Here is a 17,135-nt window from a genome sequence, read left to right on the forward strand (position 1 = left end):
ACATACAAAAGACAAACTGTCAGTTATCTGTGGACACAGCTTATCCCTACTCTCAAGGCGCCCCGCAGAGCTCTCACCCGTAGGAGGCGCTCCAAGAATGTTTGTGGCCTCAGGGAGCCAGGGGTGCCACTGCTCTTGGAAGATGGCCCGTGGGAGACGGGCAACCAGCCTTGCCCCTTACACTGCAGACCCACCTGCGATCAAAGTTAAAACTGACCCACAATCAAAACAACTTCCCTGATTTAGTCTTTGAAAGCCAGGCAGATTAGTTAACAGTCCAGCCAAGGAGGCCCTATGCTCCGTCTCAGTCATTTCATTTCAACAAAGGATAGGACCTGTGACAAGGCCTGGTGGGGAGGAGGAGGAGGAGTGGAGCTGCATGATGCTAAGTGTGGGGGTTATTGAGCTGAAAAACAAGACTCTTCTCAAGAAGCTCACGGGCTAGTGGGGAAGAGGACCCTGGAACAAACAATTATAATTATTTGATAATGAGTAGTTCCCCAGTTAGTTGAGCAGGCATCGTGCTAAGTGATCTACCCAATTACCCTATGATATGAAAATTATACCCATTTTACAAATGGGAAAACTAAGGTTCTGAGAAGTTAAGGAGTTTGCCCAAGCTAATAAGCAGAAGGGCCAGTACTGAAACCCAAACAGTTCAACTCCAGAGCCTGCACTCCTGGCCCTGGAGTGCAGGAATGAAGCAGAGGAATGAAGGCCCAAAGAGTGTTTCTTATGGCCCAAAACTGTCAGGGGAGGCCCCCAGAAGCATGGGGAAGCATCATAGGCCCAAGGGGAGGAGAGACAGATGGCATCCTGGCTTGGTGGCTGCAAGCAGTCTGGGAGTCTAGACGTTCCAGCACAGGAAGCTGCCAGGAAGAAGTGCAAACAGAGTGCTAGAAGGGGTAGGCAGGGCCAGACTATTGGGGTCTGGTATGCTAAGGAGTTTGGACTTCACCCTGGACACCACACAGAGCCATGAGCATGTGGATCTGTTGGCTAACATGAGACCTGCACATAAGAATGTTCAAGCAGGGAACAGACTGGATTGTCAAAGCTGTGAGGCTGAAGTTTTGGGTGGGCCATTGGGGAGGCCCTGTTATGACACAGGTGGGGCAGTAGAGCCTGAACTGGGCAGGACAAGGAGCTCCCTGGTCAGAATCTGCCCAGTGGCCAGCCGGTGCAGCTCTCAGGCACCTGACAGGGACCAGCACCAGGTGGTTTAGCATGCTGGATCCCCCTAAGGCTCTCAGGAGTCCATCTCTGAATCACGCAGGGCCCCATGGATCACAGGACAGCACTGTCTAACCACTAGCCAATGACTACAGTTTCAGTCTCCAGGCCTCAATTTCCCCATTTGTAATATGAGTGGGTTTAACTAGATTGTTTGTTTGTTTCTTTGAGACGGAGTCTAACTCTGTTACTCAGGCTAGAGTGCCGTGGCATCAGTCAACCTAGCTCACAGCAACCTCAAATTCCTGGGCTCAAGCGATCCTCTTGCCTCAGCCTCCCAAGTAACTGGGACTATAGGTGCACACCACCATGCCTGGCTAATTTTTTCTATTTTCAGTAGAGATAGGGTCTTACTCTTGCTCAGGCTGGTCTTAAACTCTTGAGCTCAAGCGATTCTCCCACCTCAGCCTCCCTGAGTGGTGGGATTACAGGTGTGAGCCAGCAAGCCAGGCCTAGATTGTATTTATGTACTCCTCTCTGTTCTGACATTCTGTGAATTATTTTTTTTAATTATTATTATTTTTTGTGGTATGAGTTCCTTTATTTTTAATTTTTGAGACAGAGTCTGGCTTTGTTGCCCAGGCTAGAGTGAGTGCCATGGCATCAGCCTAGCTCACAGCAACCTCAAACTCCTAGGCTCAAGCAATCCTTCTGCCTCAGCCTCCCGAGTAGCTGAGACTACAGGCATGCGCCACCATGCCCGGCTAATTTTTTCTATATATATTAGTTGGCCAATTAATTTCTTTCTATTTATAGTAGAGATGGGGTCTCTCTCTTGTTCAGGCTGGTTTTGAACTCCTGACCTCGAGCAATCCACCTGCCTCAGCCTCCCAGGGTGCTAGGATTACAGGCGTGAGCCACCACACCTGGCCTAAGTTCATTTTACATTAGATCTCATGGTTTTAGGCACATGAGGCTCTCAGAAACCTCATTGAACACATTTGGATATTGTCCAAAAGCACTGCATCGGTCTTCTTTGGCACTTTTGGACAGTAATCTTGCTGGTGAAAGCATAAATTCAAATGATCTTTGCAGAGGTCAATTTGGCACTGTGATGGTTAATTCTGTGTTAACTTGGCTGGACCACAGAGCTCAGATAGTTGGTCAAATATTATTCTGGATGCTTCTGTGAAGGTGTTTTTGGATGAGACTAACACTTAAATTGGTGGACTTTTGAGTATAGTAGTCCCCCCCCCCTTGTTGATGGGGATACCTTTCAAGACCCCTAATGGATACCTGAGACCACTGACACCAGACCCTACACATACTATTTTTTCAGTGTGATAACAGAGCTGGCTACTGAGTGACTAATGGGTGGATAGTGTATACAGCGAGGACATGCTGGTCAAAGGAATGATTCATGTTCTGGGATGGAGTGGGACAGCATGAGATTTCACCACGCTACTCAGAAGGCTGCGTGACTTATGATTCCTGGAATTTTCCATTTAGTATTTTCAGACTGTGGGTAACAAAACCCATGAAAAGTGAACCCATGAATAGGGCGAGACTTGCTATATAGCAGATGCCCCTTCATGATGTGGGTGGGTCACATCCAATCAGTTAGAGACCCTAACAGAACAAGCCTGACACCCTACCTCTCCCTCCTACCTATCTCCCACTCCAAGAAGTTCTGCCAGCAGACAGGTCTTCCAACTGCAACTCCTCCCTGGGTCTCCAGCCTGCCAGTGTACCCTGCAGACTAACCGAGCTTCTACAACTGTGTGAGACCATCCTTTAAAATAAAAAAAATAAATCTCTGTCTATATATATACATATATACCTATAGATATACATATCCTGTTGATTCTGTTCTCTGGAGAACCCTGATTAACACTGGCACCATTTATTAAAATTGCAAATGCTGGTTATGATCCATCCACACACCACAATATGCTGCATTTTACAGCTCATGTTACAGAAGGATGCAGACTCTTTATGTACTGATAAGGAAATGTCTCCAACATATATCAAGAAAAGTGTGTCGGCTGGGCGAGGTGGCTCACGCCTGTAATCCTAGCACTCTAGGAGGCAGAGGTGGGCGGATTGCTCCAGGTCAGGAGTTCAAAACCAGCCTGAGCAAGAGTAAGACCCTGTCTCTACTATAAATAGAAAGAAATTAATTGGTCAACTAATATATACAGAAAAAATTAGCCCGGCATGGTGGTACATACCTGTAGTCCCAGCTACTCGGGAGGCTGAGGCAGGAGGATTGCTTGAGCCCAGGAGATTGAGGTTGCTGTGAGCTAGGCTGATGCCACGGCACTCACTCTAGCCTGGGCAACAAAGCAAGACTCTGTCTCAAAAAAAAAAAAGAAAGAAAGAAAGAAAAAAAAAAAGTGTGTATAGTGTACAATCATCTTCGTAAACAAAAAAGGGTAAAAAATAAAATAAAAATTCCTATTGTTCATATGTGTGGGGAAAACCTTCTGGAAGGATACCTAAGAAACTAGTAACAGAGGAGGGAAACTAGTAAATGGGAGACAGGGTAGAATAGAAGGGACATTGTTTTTTTTTTTTTTTGAGAGAGAGAGTCTCACTTTGTTGCCCAGGCTACAGTGAGTGCCATGGCATCAGCCTAGCTCACAGCAACCTCAAACTCCTGGGCTCAAGCAATCCTACTGCCTCCGCCTCCCAAGTAGCTGGGACTACAAGCATGCGCCACTGTGCTCGGCTAATTTTTTCTTTATATGTTAGTTGGCCAATTAATTTCTCTCTATTTATAGTAGAGACGGGGTCTCACTCAGGCTGCTTTCGAACTCCTGACCTCAAGCAATCCTCCCGCCTCGGCCTCCCAGAGTGCTAGGATTACAGGCAAGAGCCACGGCGCCCAGCCAGAAGGGACATTTTTGCTTTATACACTTTGGTAAATGCACATCCTCTATGACCCAGCAATTCCATATCCATCTATTTACCTTATAAATACACTTCCATATATGCAAAAATGACAGGTATACAAGGATATTCAGTTGTAGCAGCCTTTATCGGAGAAAAAGAATGGCAGTAACTTAAACTCCATCAGTTGAAGAAATCATCCATCTGAAGAAATGCAGTTCATTTGTTACCAAGAATGAGGCAGCTCTCTGTGTTCTGATGTGGAAGGATTTCTGTGTTAGTTAAGTGGGAAGAAACAAGGTACGGGATGGTGTGCACAGTATGCTACCATTTGAAGAACAATCAAACTATATGCATGTATATATTTGCAAATGCAGGAAATATCTCCAGAACACAGAATAAACTAATAACATAACACAGCTGCCTCTGGAGAGAACTAGGTAACTGGGAGATAGGAGCGGGGAGGGCAATTACTTTCCACTGTATCTTTCGAATCCTGGGCATGTTATTAGCTATTCAAAACTTTATACTGCACTTGACTAGTCTTTAAAAAATTAAAAAAATAAAAACAAAAAAACAACTTTATAAAACTTCTGAAGAGGAGGGGAGAGAGAGGAGGAGGAGGAAAAGCCACATGTTGAGCTGGGGGCTAAAGCCATCTGAACACAAAGTATTCATTTGTGATGCTTTTTCCTGATGCTTTTAACCTGAGTTTCCCCTGAACTGCTCTTACAAATTCTAACTTTGGACCACAGCTAACAACACTGGAGACCCAGGGCCTTCACCAAAACCAGGAAGACAATTTTTGAAGATAATTGCCTAGCTCTCTGCAATGCACGTGACTCTTTAATCCAGAAAGACAACTGGATTCAGACCTTTTCTTCAGAATCTTCTTTATTCATCATCTAACCAACAGAGCTGGTCAGCTTAAACCCAAACAAACTACAACCGCCTCAAAAGGCCCGCCTCATCACAACACATCAGGGCAAAACCCGAAGTGGGGACAGAGTTTGGCCTCAGTTCTTTTCAGAGAAAACCAACCATGTATTTCCACACAAGTGCCTCATGACAAACTGATTGGCAGTGCACCATAGGCACAAATCTAGCCAGTGTGGGAATCCTTGTCATTCATACAACCGCCTCTTCCTCAGCCATAAACAAGCTCTTGCATTTTAGGGAGGAGGGTGATCAGCAGGTTATCTTGAGCCATGGCACCATTTGTTTACTCCAGAACTTTGATGGGGAGGTGACAACTTATTTTCTCCTTAAATCTGGGATGCAGTAGCCTGTTAGAATATCTAAAACAAGTGCTAGAAGACAGGTAGGTGGCAGTGGTTGACTTAATAAAGAGTTTATAGGGTAATTGTGTAGGGCCCTTTAAATATTTAATCTTATTGTTTTTCAGAAACCCTTTGTACCTGGGCTCTAGAGACCTGAGTGAGGTGCCTCTCAGAGCAGTCATCCAGGGAAAGGAGGAGGGTAGGGAAGAGGGTCTGGGGGAGATGCAGGGGACAGAAATCAGCTGAAACACTCCATGCTGGTTCTGACTCGCTCCATCTCGTGCAGGAAGCTGTAGAACTGAGGCAAGGTTAATTCTGGGGAGAGAAAATTCAGCTTCAGGGAAATGTTTCCAACTCCACAGAATCATCCAAGAAAATTAATTTCAACCCAGAGATTTTTTTTTTCCTTTTTGGCTGAGTACATCTAAGCAGCTCTTCACGGGCAATCGATCAGAATAAAGAATTGAGAGCCTTTGAACACAGAAGGCTCTCAGCTCCATAGGAAGAAAACACGGGGGTGGTGTTAAAATGGCATAACTCCATGGCACCAAGAGAAGAAAGAGCATCATTCAGGGTGTTCAGTGTGATTTCTACAGCAAGAGCTTCTTGCTCTTCAATCTTCTCCAATCCCAGCCATTCCTTCCCCCTTCCCCTTTTCTTCCTTTTTTTTGAGACAGAGTCTTGCTTTGTTGCCCAGGCTAGAGTGAGTGCCATAGCATCAGCCTAGCTCACAGCAACCTCAAACTCCTGGGCTCAAGCAATTCTTCTGCCTCAGCCTCCCGAGTAGGTGGGACTACAGGCATGTGCCACCATGCCCGGCTAATTTTTTCTATATATATTAGTTGGCCAATTAATTTCTTTCTATTTATAGTAGAGACAGGGTCTTGCTCTTGCTCAGGCTGGTTTCGAACTCCTGACCTCAAGCAATCCGCCCACCTCGGCCTCCCAGAGTGCTAGGATTACAGGCGTGAGCCACTGCGCCCAGCCTACCTTCCCCTTTTCAATAAGGCTCAACTGTGGAGTCCTCAACCTGCCAATGGCTTATTAATAATGTTCCTCATACCATCTGTTACTAGAGGAAAGGCAGTGGAATGGCTACTCCACGGCTTGCTTAGGACTGTTTCTCAGGAGGAGATGATTTGTGGTAAGCTTCACGAGCCCACTTACATGAGAAGAACATGGAAAAAGTGAAAAGCCTTAAATGGGAATTCACTCACCTATATATAAATTTTCAGTTTGATTTCCTTTCTTTACCACCAACTTTAACTGATTAAAAAGAAAAAGAAATAAAAATTCAAATTAAAATGATGACACTTAGGCAAAGAAATTCTTAAAATCCTTTCACCCAATTAAATGTCAAAGCATTCAGAATCTAACTTGACAGTTATACAGGAGTGATCTGGATCATCCACCACCAAAAATTCTGATAATTCCCACGATTACAGGAATAATCAAACTTTAACGAATAATATTAGAATCTATTAATCTGAAAGTAGGCATGTCAGTGACCACGCCTTTGGCTGACCACTTTGCTCTGTGATATACAAGGCACTTCAATAAAAACATCCATTTAAATGGATATTTAAAGAAACCCAATGTCAATTTAATCATCTTAATGAAGTAAAAAATCTACCCATTTTTCAAGGATCAGGAGAGGACTTACTTGTAAAAATATATTTCCCACTTTCTCCAACTCGCTGCTCCCAGATGTCACTGTGACACAAAAGAGAAAAATAACAAGTGGCTGGTTGAGGATTTACCCTGGAGACCCCAGTTTTGCAGGGTGTCCAGCAGAAGCCATGTGGGGGTGAGTATGAGGGCAGCACGGTGTGCTCTTCAGGAAGTCAACCTAATGAGCCACGGCTGGAAGCAGCTGCTGAACGTGGACAACAACCAGGATGGCAGCTGCTGGCCCAGCAGTGTCTGGGGACTGTGACCACGTCCTCCCCAGCGAGGCAAAACAGGTTAAAAGCCTCTGCAACCCAACCCACATCACCCAAAGGACCCAGGACTGGCTCTACCTAGTTACCTCCAAATTTCCACTCCATATCTATGAGCTGGTTAATCATCAGAGTCTGACCTATGGCCCAGCGGGCAAGGGTAGGGGCATTCTGCTTCCACTGGAACAAAAGCAAAAGGCAAAGTCATAACAATGGTAAAATTTTCCCTCTCCCCATTCGTTCTGCCCCAAACATAACCATGGTTAGTGTTTATACAGTCAGTGGGAAGAATGCAGAACCAAGGGCTCAGCCCATATGCACATATCTAGGGACAGGGAGTTTGGAGCAACAGATGACAATGCTTTCTTTCATTCCAAGATTTAATCTATGTTGGAACAAAAACTGTATGATTTTTCTGTAATCTTAGCACTCTGGGAGACTGAGGCGGATGGATCACTCAAGGTCAGGAGTTCAAAACCAGCCTGAGCGAGAGCCCGTCTCTACTAAAAATAGAAAGAAATTAATTGGCCAACTAAAAAATATATAGAAAAAATTAGCCGGGCATGGTGGTGCGTGCCTGTAGTCCCAGCTACTCGGGAGGCTGAGGCAGGAGGATCACTTGAGCCCAGGAGTTTGAGGTTGCTGTGAGCTAGGCTGACGCCATGGCACTCTAGCCCGGGCAACAGAGTGAGACTCTGTCTCAAAAAAAAAAAAACTGTATGATTTTTATATTCCACTTAAATCAGAGAAAAACATTAGCGATACACTGAATAGTGCTGGTTAAAAGCTTTACATATGTCATTCACGTGAAGCCAAATAAAAACCTTAAGCTGGGAAAATGACGCCTACAATGGATGGTTTTGCCTTAGTTGGCATTTCCCATTTTTTCCACTTCACAAAATAAAAGCAAGGGATGTTAATTAACCTTGATTAAGAAGAATTATACCTTTTCAGAAAAGTAAGTGGCTTTTTCCTCACTAAGACCTGTAAAAGAACAGAAGGAGACATTAACATAATAAAAAGCCACAAAGACCAGTCACCTTAAGCAATCTTGGGCAATGACCTACCCAGAGTTATAAAATCAGCCTGGACCTGCTCAGCTGTAAGACCCTTCTTCAGTGCACCTGGGAAGTAAGGGAGAAACTGGTTACAAAGGGCAAATCAATGAGTTAGTCAGCAATAAGGATTTAATGGGTGCAACCCATGTGGTATAGAGGACAAAAGGAAGAACCAAAGACTCCATGAAGTCTCCAGCCAGCTGGGGGAGAAAGGGCATCTGACACGGCTGGAGAACGAGAAAGATAGCACCTTTTGGTACAACACGCCCCAGCAAGTGTGGAAGACATTAGAGACAACCGAAAAGACTTCATGGATTTGAGGATGGGGTAACTGGTCTGAGGACTGAGTAAGGCTGCAGGTCCCTGGAGCAAAGAGGCAGGGGAACTCAACCCCAGGTGGGGAAGAAGGGGCAACATCCTAGGGCTACACCATGCAATGTGTGGCCACTAGTCACATGTGGTTATTTCAATTTTAATTAAAATTAAATGGGCCGGGCACAGTGCCTCACGCCTGTAATCCTAGCACATTGGGAGGCTGAGGCGGGAGGATTGCTTGAGGTCAGGCATTCAAGACCAGCTTGAGCAAGAGCGAGACCCAGTCTCTACTATAAATAGAAAGAAATTAGCCAAACATCTAAAAATAGAAAAAATTAGCCAGACACAGTGGTGCATGTCTGTAGTCCCAGCTACTCGGAAGGCTGAGGCAGGAAGATCACTTGAGCCCAGGAGTTTGAGGTTGCTGTGAGCGAGGCTGATGCCACGGCACTCACTTTAGCCTGGGCAACAAAGCGAGACTCTGTCTCAAAAATAAATAAATCAATAAAATAAAATTCCACTACTCAGTCACACTAGCTATTTCAAGTGCTTAATAACCACATAGGACCAAGGACCACTGCATTGGACGGTACAGATTATAGGCCACTTCTGTCCACAGAGAAAGTACTACTAGGTAGGTACTGTCCTAGGAAATCAGCTCCCAGCCAGTACACCAAGATGGTATAACAGGGCCAGGCACAGTGGCTCATGTCTGTAATCCTAGCACTCTGGGAGGTCGAAGCAGGAGGATCAATTGCTTGAGCCCAGCAGTTTGAGGTTGCAGTGAGCTATGATGACGCCACTGTACTCTAGCCTGTCTCAAAGAAAAAAAAAAAAAAGATGGACTAAACACTTTGGCCTCTATAACTCACAAGTCACTTTCCAGAGAGGCTGTCAAAACTTCCTCTCAGAAGCCCTAGGAACACTTTCCTGTGGGGCCACTTTGTTCTACTAGGTTCTAATTCCTGAAAACAAAGCAAGCAAACTGGCTTCTCAATGTTTAACCTGCAGGCTACAGCCTAGAGTCACAATTTGACAACCACTTTAAAAATTTCCACTTCTTAGTCTGCCAGAAGATGACTAATTAAAGAATAAGAAGACATCCACCACCATCAAGGGAAGACCCTAAACCTATACCCTAAACCAAGTCCCCACCCCCACCTCACTCCAGAAAAACAACCCTAAAAGCAGTTGTACCCAGTAAAATCAACCATGTAAACAAAGGGAGGAAATCTTTTATCTCCAAAATCAGACTGAGTGAGGAAGCCACAGGAAAATAAAAAAGACAAGACCCTAGGAAACCTTAGCAATAAAGGCCCTCCAAGAAGGAGGCTACTTCCTAGCCAATCCAATTAACTCATAACTACCATGTGTACAGTTCCTTAGTTTATATCCAATTCAAATCCAGTATTTTATTTGATGATCCCAAAACACTGTGAAGTAGGGTTTATTACTGTAACCTTTAATTTACCAGGAAACCGAAGATCAGAAAAGATTAAGCTTTTGGGGGGAGAAAATTTGGCAAATGCATATAATGAAAAGTTGTATTGCCAAGAATTCACTCAACAGATATGCCCCCCAAAGCACACTGAGATATACAGGAAGCTCTTTAGCAACATGGGTAGTAGGGATGAAAAGTCATGAATAGCCACGGTGATTTTAAAAATCAAATCAGACCATGTGTCTCCTCTGTTTAAAATCTTCTGATATTGGGGGGATGGGGGCATGGGCAATATACGTAACCTTAACATTTGTACCCCCATAATATGCTGAAAAAAAAACCAACTCTTATCTAAAAAAAAGAGAGGCTGGGTTCGGTGGCTCACGCCTGTAATCCTAGCACTCTGGGAGGCTGAGGTGGGCAGATTGCTAGAGGTCAGGAGTTCGAAACCAGCCTGAGCAAGAGCGAGACCCCATTTCTACTATAAATAGAAAGAAATTAATTGGCCAACTAATATATAGAAAAGATTAGCTGGGCATGGTGGCACATGCCTGTAGTCCCAGCTACTCGGGAGACTGAGGCAGAAGGACTGCTTAAGCCCAGGAGTTTGAGGTTGCTGTGAGCTAGGCTGATGCCATGGCACTCACTCTAGCCTTGGCAACAAAGCAAGTCTGTCAAGAAAAAAAAAAAAAATCTGATATCTCCCGTTTCACTCACTATAAAACCCTTACATTGCCCTGAATGATCTGCCATCCTCTAGAACCCCTAAGCTCTCTCTGTTGCTTACTACGCTATTCCTGTAATATGCCAGGCAGGTCCCAGCCTCCGGGCATTTGCCCTTGTAGTTCCCTCTGCTGGGAACACTCTTCCTGTGACCTGCACGTAGCTCATCCCTGGGTTGTATTTGGGCCTCTGCGTGTCTCTCACTCCTTGGAAAACATCTCTGACCATGCTACCTAAATTGCGAATACCCCTCGCTCACACCCTTGTAGGGCTATGCTTTTCTACATTGCATTTATAACTACCTGGCTTTATGTTCTATATTTATTATCAATTTTTCTAATAAAACATTGGTTTGGTAAGAATAAGGACTTGGTTCATTTTGTCCCCTGCTGTGTCCTAAGCTGTTAGGAAAGTGTCTGGCACTATTTAGTGATTGGCACACAACAAAAACATGCTGAATGGAAGAATCCACACAATAGAATACTATGCAGCCCTTAAAAAAACAGGGTAGCTCTTGAAGTGCCAATTTGCAAAACATAATGAAAAAAGGAAAGGAAAGGCACAGAACAGTCTGCACAATATGATTCCTTTTGTGTAAGTAAAAAGGTTTATAATATATCCTTATTTATGTCTCTAATTATATCCTTATCTCATAGCTGAGCTGGCAGTTGCAAAACACATTTTTTTATTTTTTCTTTCAGAGACAGGGTGTTGCTCTGTTGCCCAGGGCTGCGGTGCAGTGGCAAAATCACAGCTCACTACAGCCTTGAACTCATGGGCTCGGCGAATGATCCTACCACCTCAGCCTCCTGAGCAGCTGGAACTGTGGGCATGAGCCACCATGCCCAATTCAAAACACATTTTTTCTGAACGTATGCACATCAAAATTAAGAATGCATATCTTTGGGAAAAATGACTGAGTGGGACTTTCCCTTTTCTTTCTTTCTGTCACTTTAAAATTTTCTTTTTCTTTTTTTTTGAGACACAGACTCACTTTGTTGCCTAGGCTAGAGTGTCAGGGCGTCAACCTAACACACAGCAACCTCAAACTCCTGGGCTCAAGCGATCCTCCTGCCTCAGCCTCCCAAGTAGCTGGGACTACAGGCATGCGCCACTATGTCTGGCTAATTTTTTCTATATATATATATTTTTTTAATTTTATTTATTTATTGTTTTTGAGACAGAGTCTTGCTTTGTTGCCCAGGCTAGAGTGAGTGCCGTGGCATCAGCCTAGCTCACAGCAACCTCAAAGTCCTGGGTTCAAGCAATCCTACTGCCTCAGCCTCCTGAGTAACTGGGACTACAGGCATGCGCCACCATGCCTGGCTAATTTTTTCTATATATATTAGTTGGCCAATTAATTTCTTTCTATTTATAGTAGAGACGGGGTCTTGTTCTTGCTTAGGCTGGTTTCGAACTCCTGACCTCGAGCAGTCCACCCATCTCGGCCTCCCAGAGTGCTAAGATTACAGGTGTGAGCCACCGCGCCCGGCCTTTTCTATATATTTTTAGCTGTCCAATTAACTTCTTTCTATTTTTGGTAGAGACAGGGTCTCGAATCTCCTGAGCTCAAACAATCCAGCTGCCTAGGCCTCCCAGAGTGCTAGGATTATAAGTGTGCCACCATGCCCGTCTTAAAATTTTCTAACCATGTGCATACTTTTTTGCTTTTTTTTTTTTTTTTAATGCAAAGGTGGTAGAATTTTGGGCTATTTTTGTTTCTTTTCTTATACTTTTCTACAATTAAAAAAATAAATGTTACTTAAAAACAAAAAACGTTAAATGAATTAACCAGGGCTATAACAGCCAGCAAGTGGCAGAGTGAAGCTGCTTATAGACCAGAGAGGCCACAACCCAACTTCTTTCTACTCCAGGTCACTCTGATAGGCTATCTTGGTGAAGCAGGACCAGGCAATGCCTTGACAGTTACTGACAGCAAAGGTTACCAAGCTGCAGGGGGACAAAGAGCAAGCTCTTTATCCTGAATTACCCTGGGCGGGCAAGACCCAGCCTTAAAAACTATATTTGCATCATGCTAGGCCTCAAGCTCTTAACTTCTTTTTCAGCTTTTTCTATGGTGATTTCTTTGAACTAAGCAAATGCAAGCCACAAGACAGATCTGCAGCCTTTGACCCTATGTCAGACAGAAAGAAAACTGTATAAAGTCTAAGGGCTGGAGTTACCACAACATGTTACTTGGGGAAATTTAAGACTGTCCTTCTTTAAACACAGCTAACCATCTGGAGTGGTTTTAAAAGTCCTTGGGCATCACTTCTCACCAGAACAGATGCCTCAGCTCTCAGAGAGTATGGGGGACAAAACAGAGACACAAGTGAGGGTGAGGGTTTGCCAAGACAGTTGGCAAATCAGCAAACATTGTTCTTCTAGCCAAAAATCTATGTGAGCTTATTCAGTGTAAGAAGGGAAGCCCAAAGAACAGCACCAGGCCTTGGTGAAGATTCCTGGGGGAGGAAGCAGAGGGGCAAGGATGGTGAGCCACATCTATCCTGTGAGTGCAGACCCTGAAGGCTGACCGGCTGAGTCCATCTGTGACACTCACAGGAACAGAGGTCACAGTCACTATGCACTTATTTATGGAGTACCCCCACATGCCAGCGCCCTGTGAGGTGCTGGAAAACACCATGAACAAGCTCTTCCCTTGTGAGGTTTACGTTCTACTGGGAGAAGAAAGACTATGCAATAATGTAACACATAAGCAAGCCATACTGAGTATTATAAGGTGATAAGTGTCACTGAGAAAAGCAACATGGAGGGTAAGGCTGGCAGTCCTTGGGGGACATAGATCAACATCTGATTAAATACCATTTGTGACTACTGTTCAATGCTGATTATTCCTTTTCTGTCAAGCCAGAAAGAACTCCTTGGGGAGTGGGAAAGGGGAGTTATCACCCTTTCATTAACACACACACACATATACACACACAAAACTATCAAACCCCCCCCCACCCAGTTACTGATTAGCCACAAGGACTAGATATCTTGTTAAGTATTAAAATAAAAACAGGCTTAAACAGTAGCCCTGCTGCCAACTTATCTGTAATCTTGTCTAGGAGGTATCACATAATGATGATGCCAATCATAACACTAGCAGCAATACAGCTACCACTTACAGTGAAGGGAGCACTTTACATGTATTATCTTCCTTGACTCTTATAACAAAGGATAAGGTATGCTCTCAGGTACCCTTAGGTGTCAGAGCTGTTTTGCAGCCACAGTGAATAAGCAAGCAAGCACAGAACCACCATGAGGCAACGGAATGCTGGACCTATCTAGACCCTGACGGGAACAACCAACTATATAAACAAACAAAATTCATGAGACAATGGGGAAATCTGAACACTGATTGCATATTTTCCTTGTAGATATGATAACAGCATTATAGTTTGATATGGAGAAATAGCCCTTATCTTTTAGAGATAGAGAACTAGGTATTTAGGAATGAAACAATATGTCTGAAATGTGCTCTAAAATAATCCAGTGAGGAGACATGGGTGTGGTACAGATGAAATGATTTGGCCACAGGTTGATAATTATTAAATTGGTTTTAAGAATTACATACTAGGCCGGGCGCTGTGGCTCACGCCTGTAATCCTAGCTCTTGGGAGGCCGAGGCGGGCGGATTGCTCAAGGTCAGGAGTTCAAAACCAGCCTGAGCAAGAGCGAGACCCCGTCTCTACTATAAACAGAAAGAAATTGATTGGCCAACTGATATATATATAAAAAAAAAAAAAATTAGCCGGGCATAGTGGCGCATGCCTGTAGTCCCAGCTACTCGGGAGGCTGAGGCAGAAGGATCACTCAAGCCCAGGAGTTTGAGGTTGCTGTGAGCTAGGCTGACGCCACGGCACTCACTCTAGCCTGGACAACAAAGTGAGACTCTGTCTCAAAAAAAAAAAAAAAAAAAAAAAAAAGAATTACATACTAAATAGTAAAAGAAAACCATTTTTTAAAAAGACAAAAAAGATCAGCACTTCACAAAGCTTTAACTTGCCCCTCCCCCTACTAAAAAAAAAAGAAAAAAAGGAGGAGTTCCATGGCTAACTATGTTTCACAGACACTAGTTAAGCAGGGTTTTTTTTTCTTTTTTTTTTCCTTTCAGCATATTATGGGGGCACAAGTGTTTAGGTTATGTGAAGCAGGTTTCTTTACTGTAGGACTTTTCAGAGCCTGAGATATGTCAATGTGTATGCATGTGAATCTCCAAGTTTCTAAGGATGGGGATATGGGGACAGTATTTTCTTTTTTTTTGAGACAGAGTCTCGCTTGTTGCCCAGGCTAGAGTGAGTGCCGTGGCATCAGCCTAGCTCACAGCAACCTCAAACTCCTGGGCTCAAGCAATCCTGCTGCCTCAGCCTCCCGAGTAGCTGGAACTACAGGCATGCGCCACCATACCCGGCTAATTATATAGATATATATTAGTTGGCCAATTAATTTCTTTCTATTTATAGTAGAGACAGGGTCTCACTCTTGCTCAGGCTGATTTCAAACTCCTGACCTCGAGCAATCCGCCCGCCTCGGCCTCCCAGAGTGCTAGGATTACAGGCGTGAGCCACCGCGCTCAACCGGGACAGTATTTTCTGACTCTGTCTGACCACTTTTTATTGATGGATGCACCAATTTGGGAAAGACTGATCTAGTGGGTTCTTGAGGCCCCTTCAGCTCTAACAAGCTGCACTTCTACAATGAGATCTTGCTGTATAGGAAGGAGTAAGGGTAAGAGAAGAGGAAGAGGATGAGGGCCCAAAGGCTATTATATTGCATATTAGATTGGAAAAGGCTAGAATGCCATACCAAGGCCTATAGACTTCATTATGCACAATAAACAGGTGAGAGGAGCACCATGAGCCCAGTTGTGCTGTAGCGAGTGCTCCAGGGCAAACTGGAGTCTGTATGAGAACAGGGGTGGAGAAATTACTGCCATAACCAGGCATGAAGGGCTAAGAAACTGTTCCAGGATGGCAGCCTTTGGGACTGGAAAGCAAGACACAGGAGGCTGAGGGGTAAGAAGGAGCCAAGAGACTTCCAAGCTACAATCTCAGATGCTTAGGAGAAACTAGAAGAAAGGGGAAAGCCCTGCAGGAAAGCCCTGCAGGAAAAGCATAGTCAGAAAGCCATGAGAACAAAAAGAAGAGTAAAACCAACAGAAATTGTTGAGAGCAAATGGAGAAGTACAGCAAATCACAGAGCTTAATTCTAGGCCTGAAAATCTCTAGGATATTAACTAATCCAGAGATGCATTAAGATCCCACTCATTAGGTGAAGAAAAGTTTTATCTATTAATTTGTTTTTTTATTTATATATATATTTATACTTATAGTTTTACTTTCTATTACCTGTGATCAAAATACTTCAAATTTATCTCCTAATTTGATATTGAGGTATAGGACTGAAAGCTACTTGATCTATCAATAATTAAAGGCTACAGTTTGACCGGTACCATATTAAGAACTTTACATATATTAACTCATTTATTCCTACCACCACCACCATAAGCAACTCTTATTACTCTATGTTTCAGGTAAGAAAACTGAGGCTGCAAAAGGCTGATCTGTCCATGGTCAAATAGCTACATTAAGTGATATGACTCAAACCTGAGTGAGCCTGCAAAGCCCATCTCTCTCTTGTTTTTTTTTTTTTTTTTTGGGAGACAGAGTCTCATTCTGTTGCCTGGGCTAGAGTGCCGTGGCATCAGCCTAGCTCACAACAACCTCAAACTCCTGGGCTCAAGCAATCCTTCTGTCTCAGCCTCCCAAGTAGCTGGGACTACAGGCATGCGCCACCATGCTCGGGTAATTTTTTCTATATATTTTTAGTTAGCCAATTAATTTCTTTCTATTTTTAGTAGAAATGGGGTCTTGCTCTTGCTCAGGCTGGTCTCAAACCCCAGACCTTTAGCGATCCTTCCACCTCGGCCTCCCAGAGTGCTAGGATTACAGGCGTGAGCCACCACGCCTGGCCCAAAGCCCATCTCTTAACTGGTATGCTATGAGTTCCCCAATGTTCACTGTGTCTATAGAAAATGATCTACTATTAATATAAACACTGATAATCAATCATGCTCAAAAAATATTAACTCAACATCCTCTGGGAGGGTCACAGCATCTCCCAAATTCAGTTCAAGTGACTCAACAAGTACTGAGTACCCGCTCTATGTCATTCCTTTGCTTGTATCTATGATTTAGGAAGGAAGAGCAAGACCTGGCACTGACTTTGAGGAACTATCTGTTAGATAGACAGACACATACAAAACAGGCTTCAGCCCTCAGACAGACCATTCCCGGAAGTGTAGGCT

At 44.0% G+C, this 17,135-nt stretch overlaps 1 protein-coding gene across 8 annotated transcripts in view; it reads right to left on the reverse strand.

Moving 5' to 3' along the window:
* Nucleotides 1-17,135, reverse strand: part of COMMD7 (COMM domain containing 7) — a 77,272-nt gene that overhangs the window by 46,104 nt on the left and 14,033 nt on the right. For 5 of the 8 annotated variants that reach the window (XM_076011030.1, XM_076011027.1, XM_076011026.1 and 2 more), the window contains exons 4-8: nucleotides 8,353-8,409; nucleotides 8,232-8,269; nucleotides 7,375-7,465; nucleotides 7,009-7,058; nucleotides 6,563-6,611 (exon numbers count right to left, since the gene is read on the reverse strand). In XM_076011030.1, coding sequence (XP_075867145.1) covers nucleotides 6,563-6,611; nucleotides 7,009-7,058; nucleotides 7,375-7,465; nucleotides 8,232-8,269; nucleotides 8,353-8,409 — 285 coding nt within the window. Of the gene's footprint in view, nucleotides 1-4,194; nucleotides 5,661-6,562; nucleotides 6,612-7,008; nucleotides 7,059-7,374; nucleotides 7,466-8,231; nucleotides 8,270-8,352; nucleotides 8,410-17,135 lie in introns of those variants that run through there. The other 3 variants (XM_012755212.3, XM_012755215.3, XM_012755214.3) reach the window with 1 other exon arrangement.

Source organism: Microcebus murinus, chromosome 16 (genome assembly GCF_040939455.1).
Source record: "Microcebus murinus isolate Inina chromosome 16, M.murinus_Inina_mat1.0, whole genome shotgun sequence".
In the NCBI taxonomy this organism is placed as follows: domain Eukaryota; kingdom Metazoa; phylum Chordata; class Mammalia; order Primates; family Cheirogaleidae; genus Microcebus; species Microcebus murinus.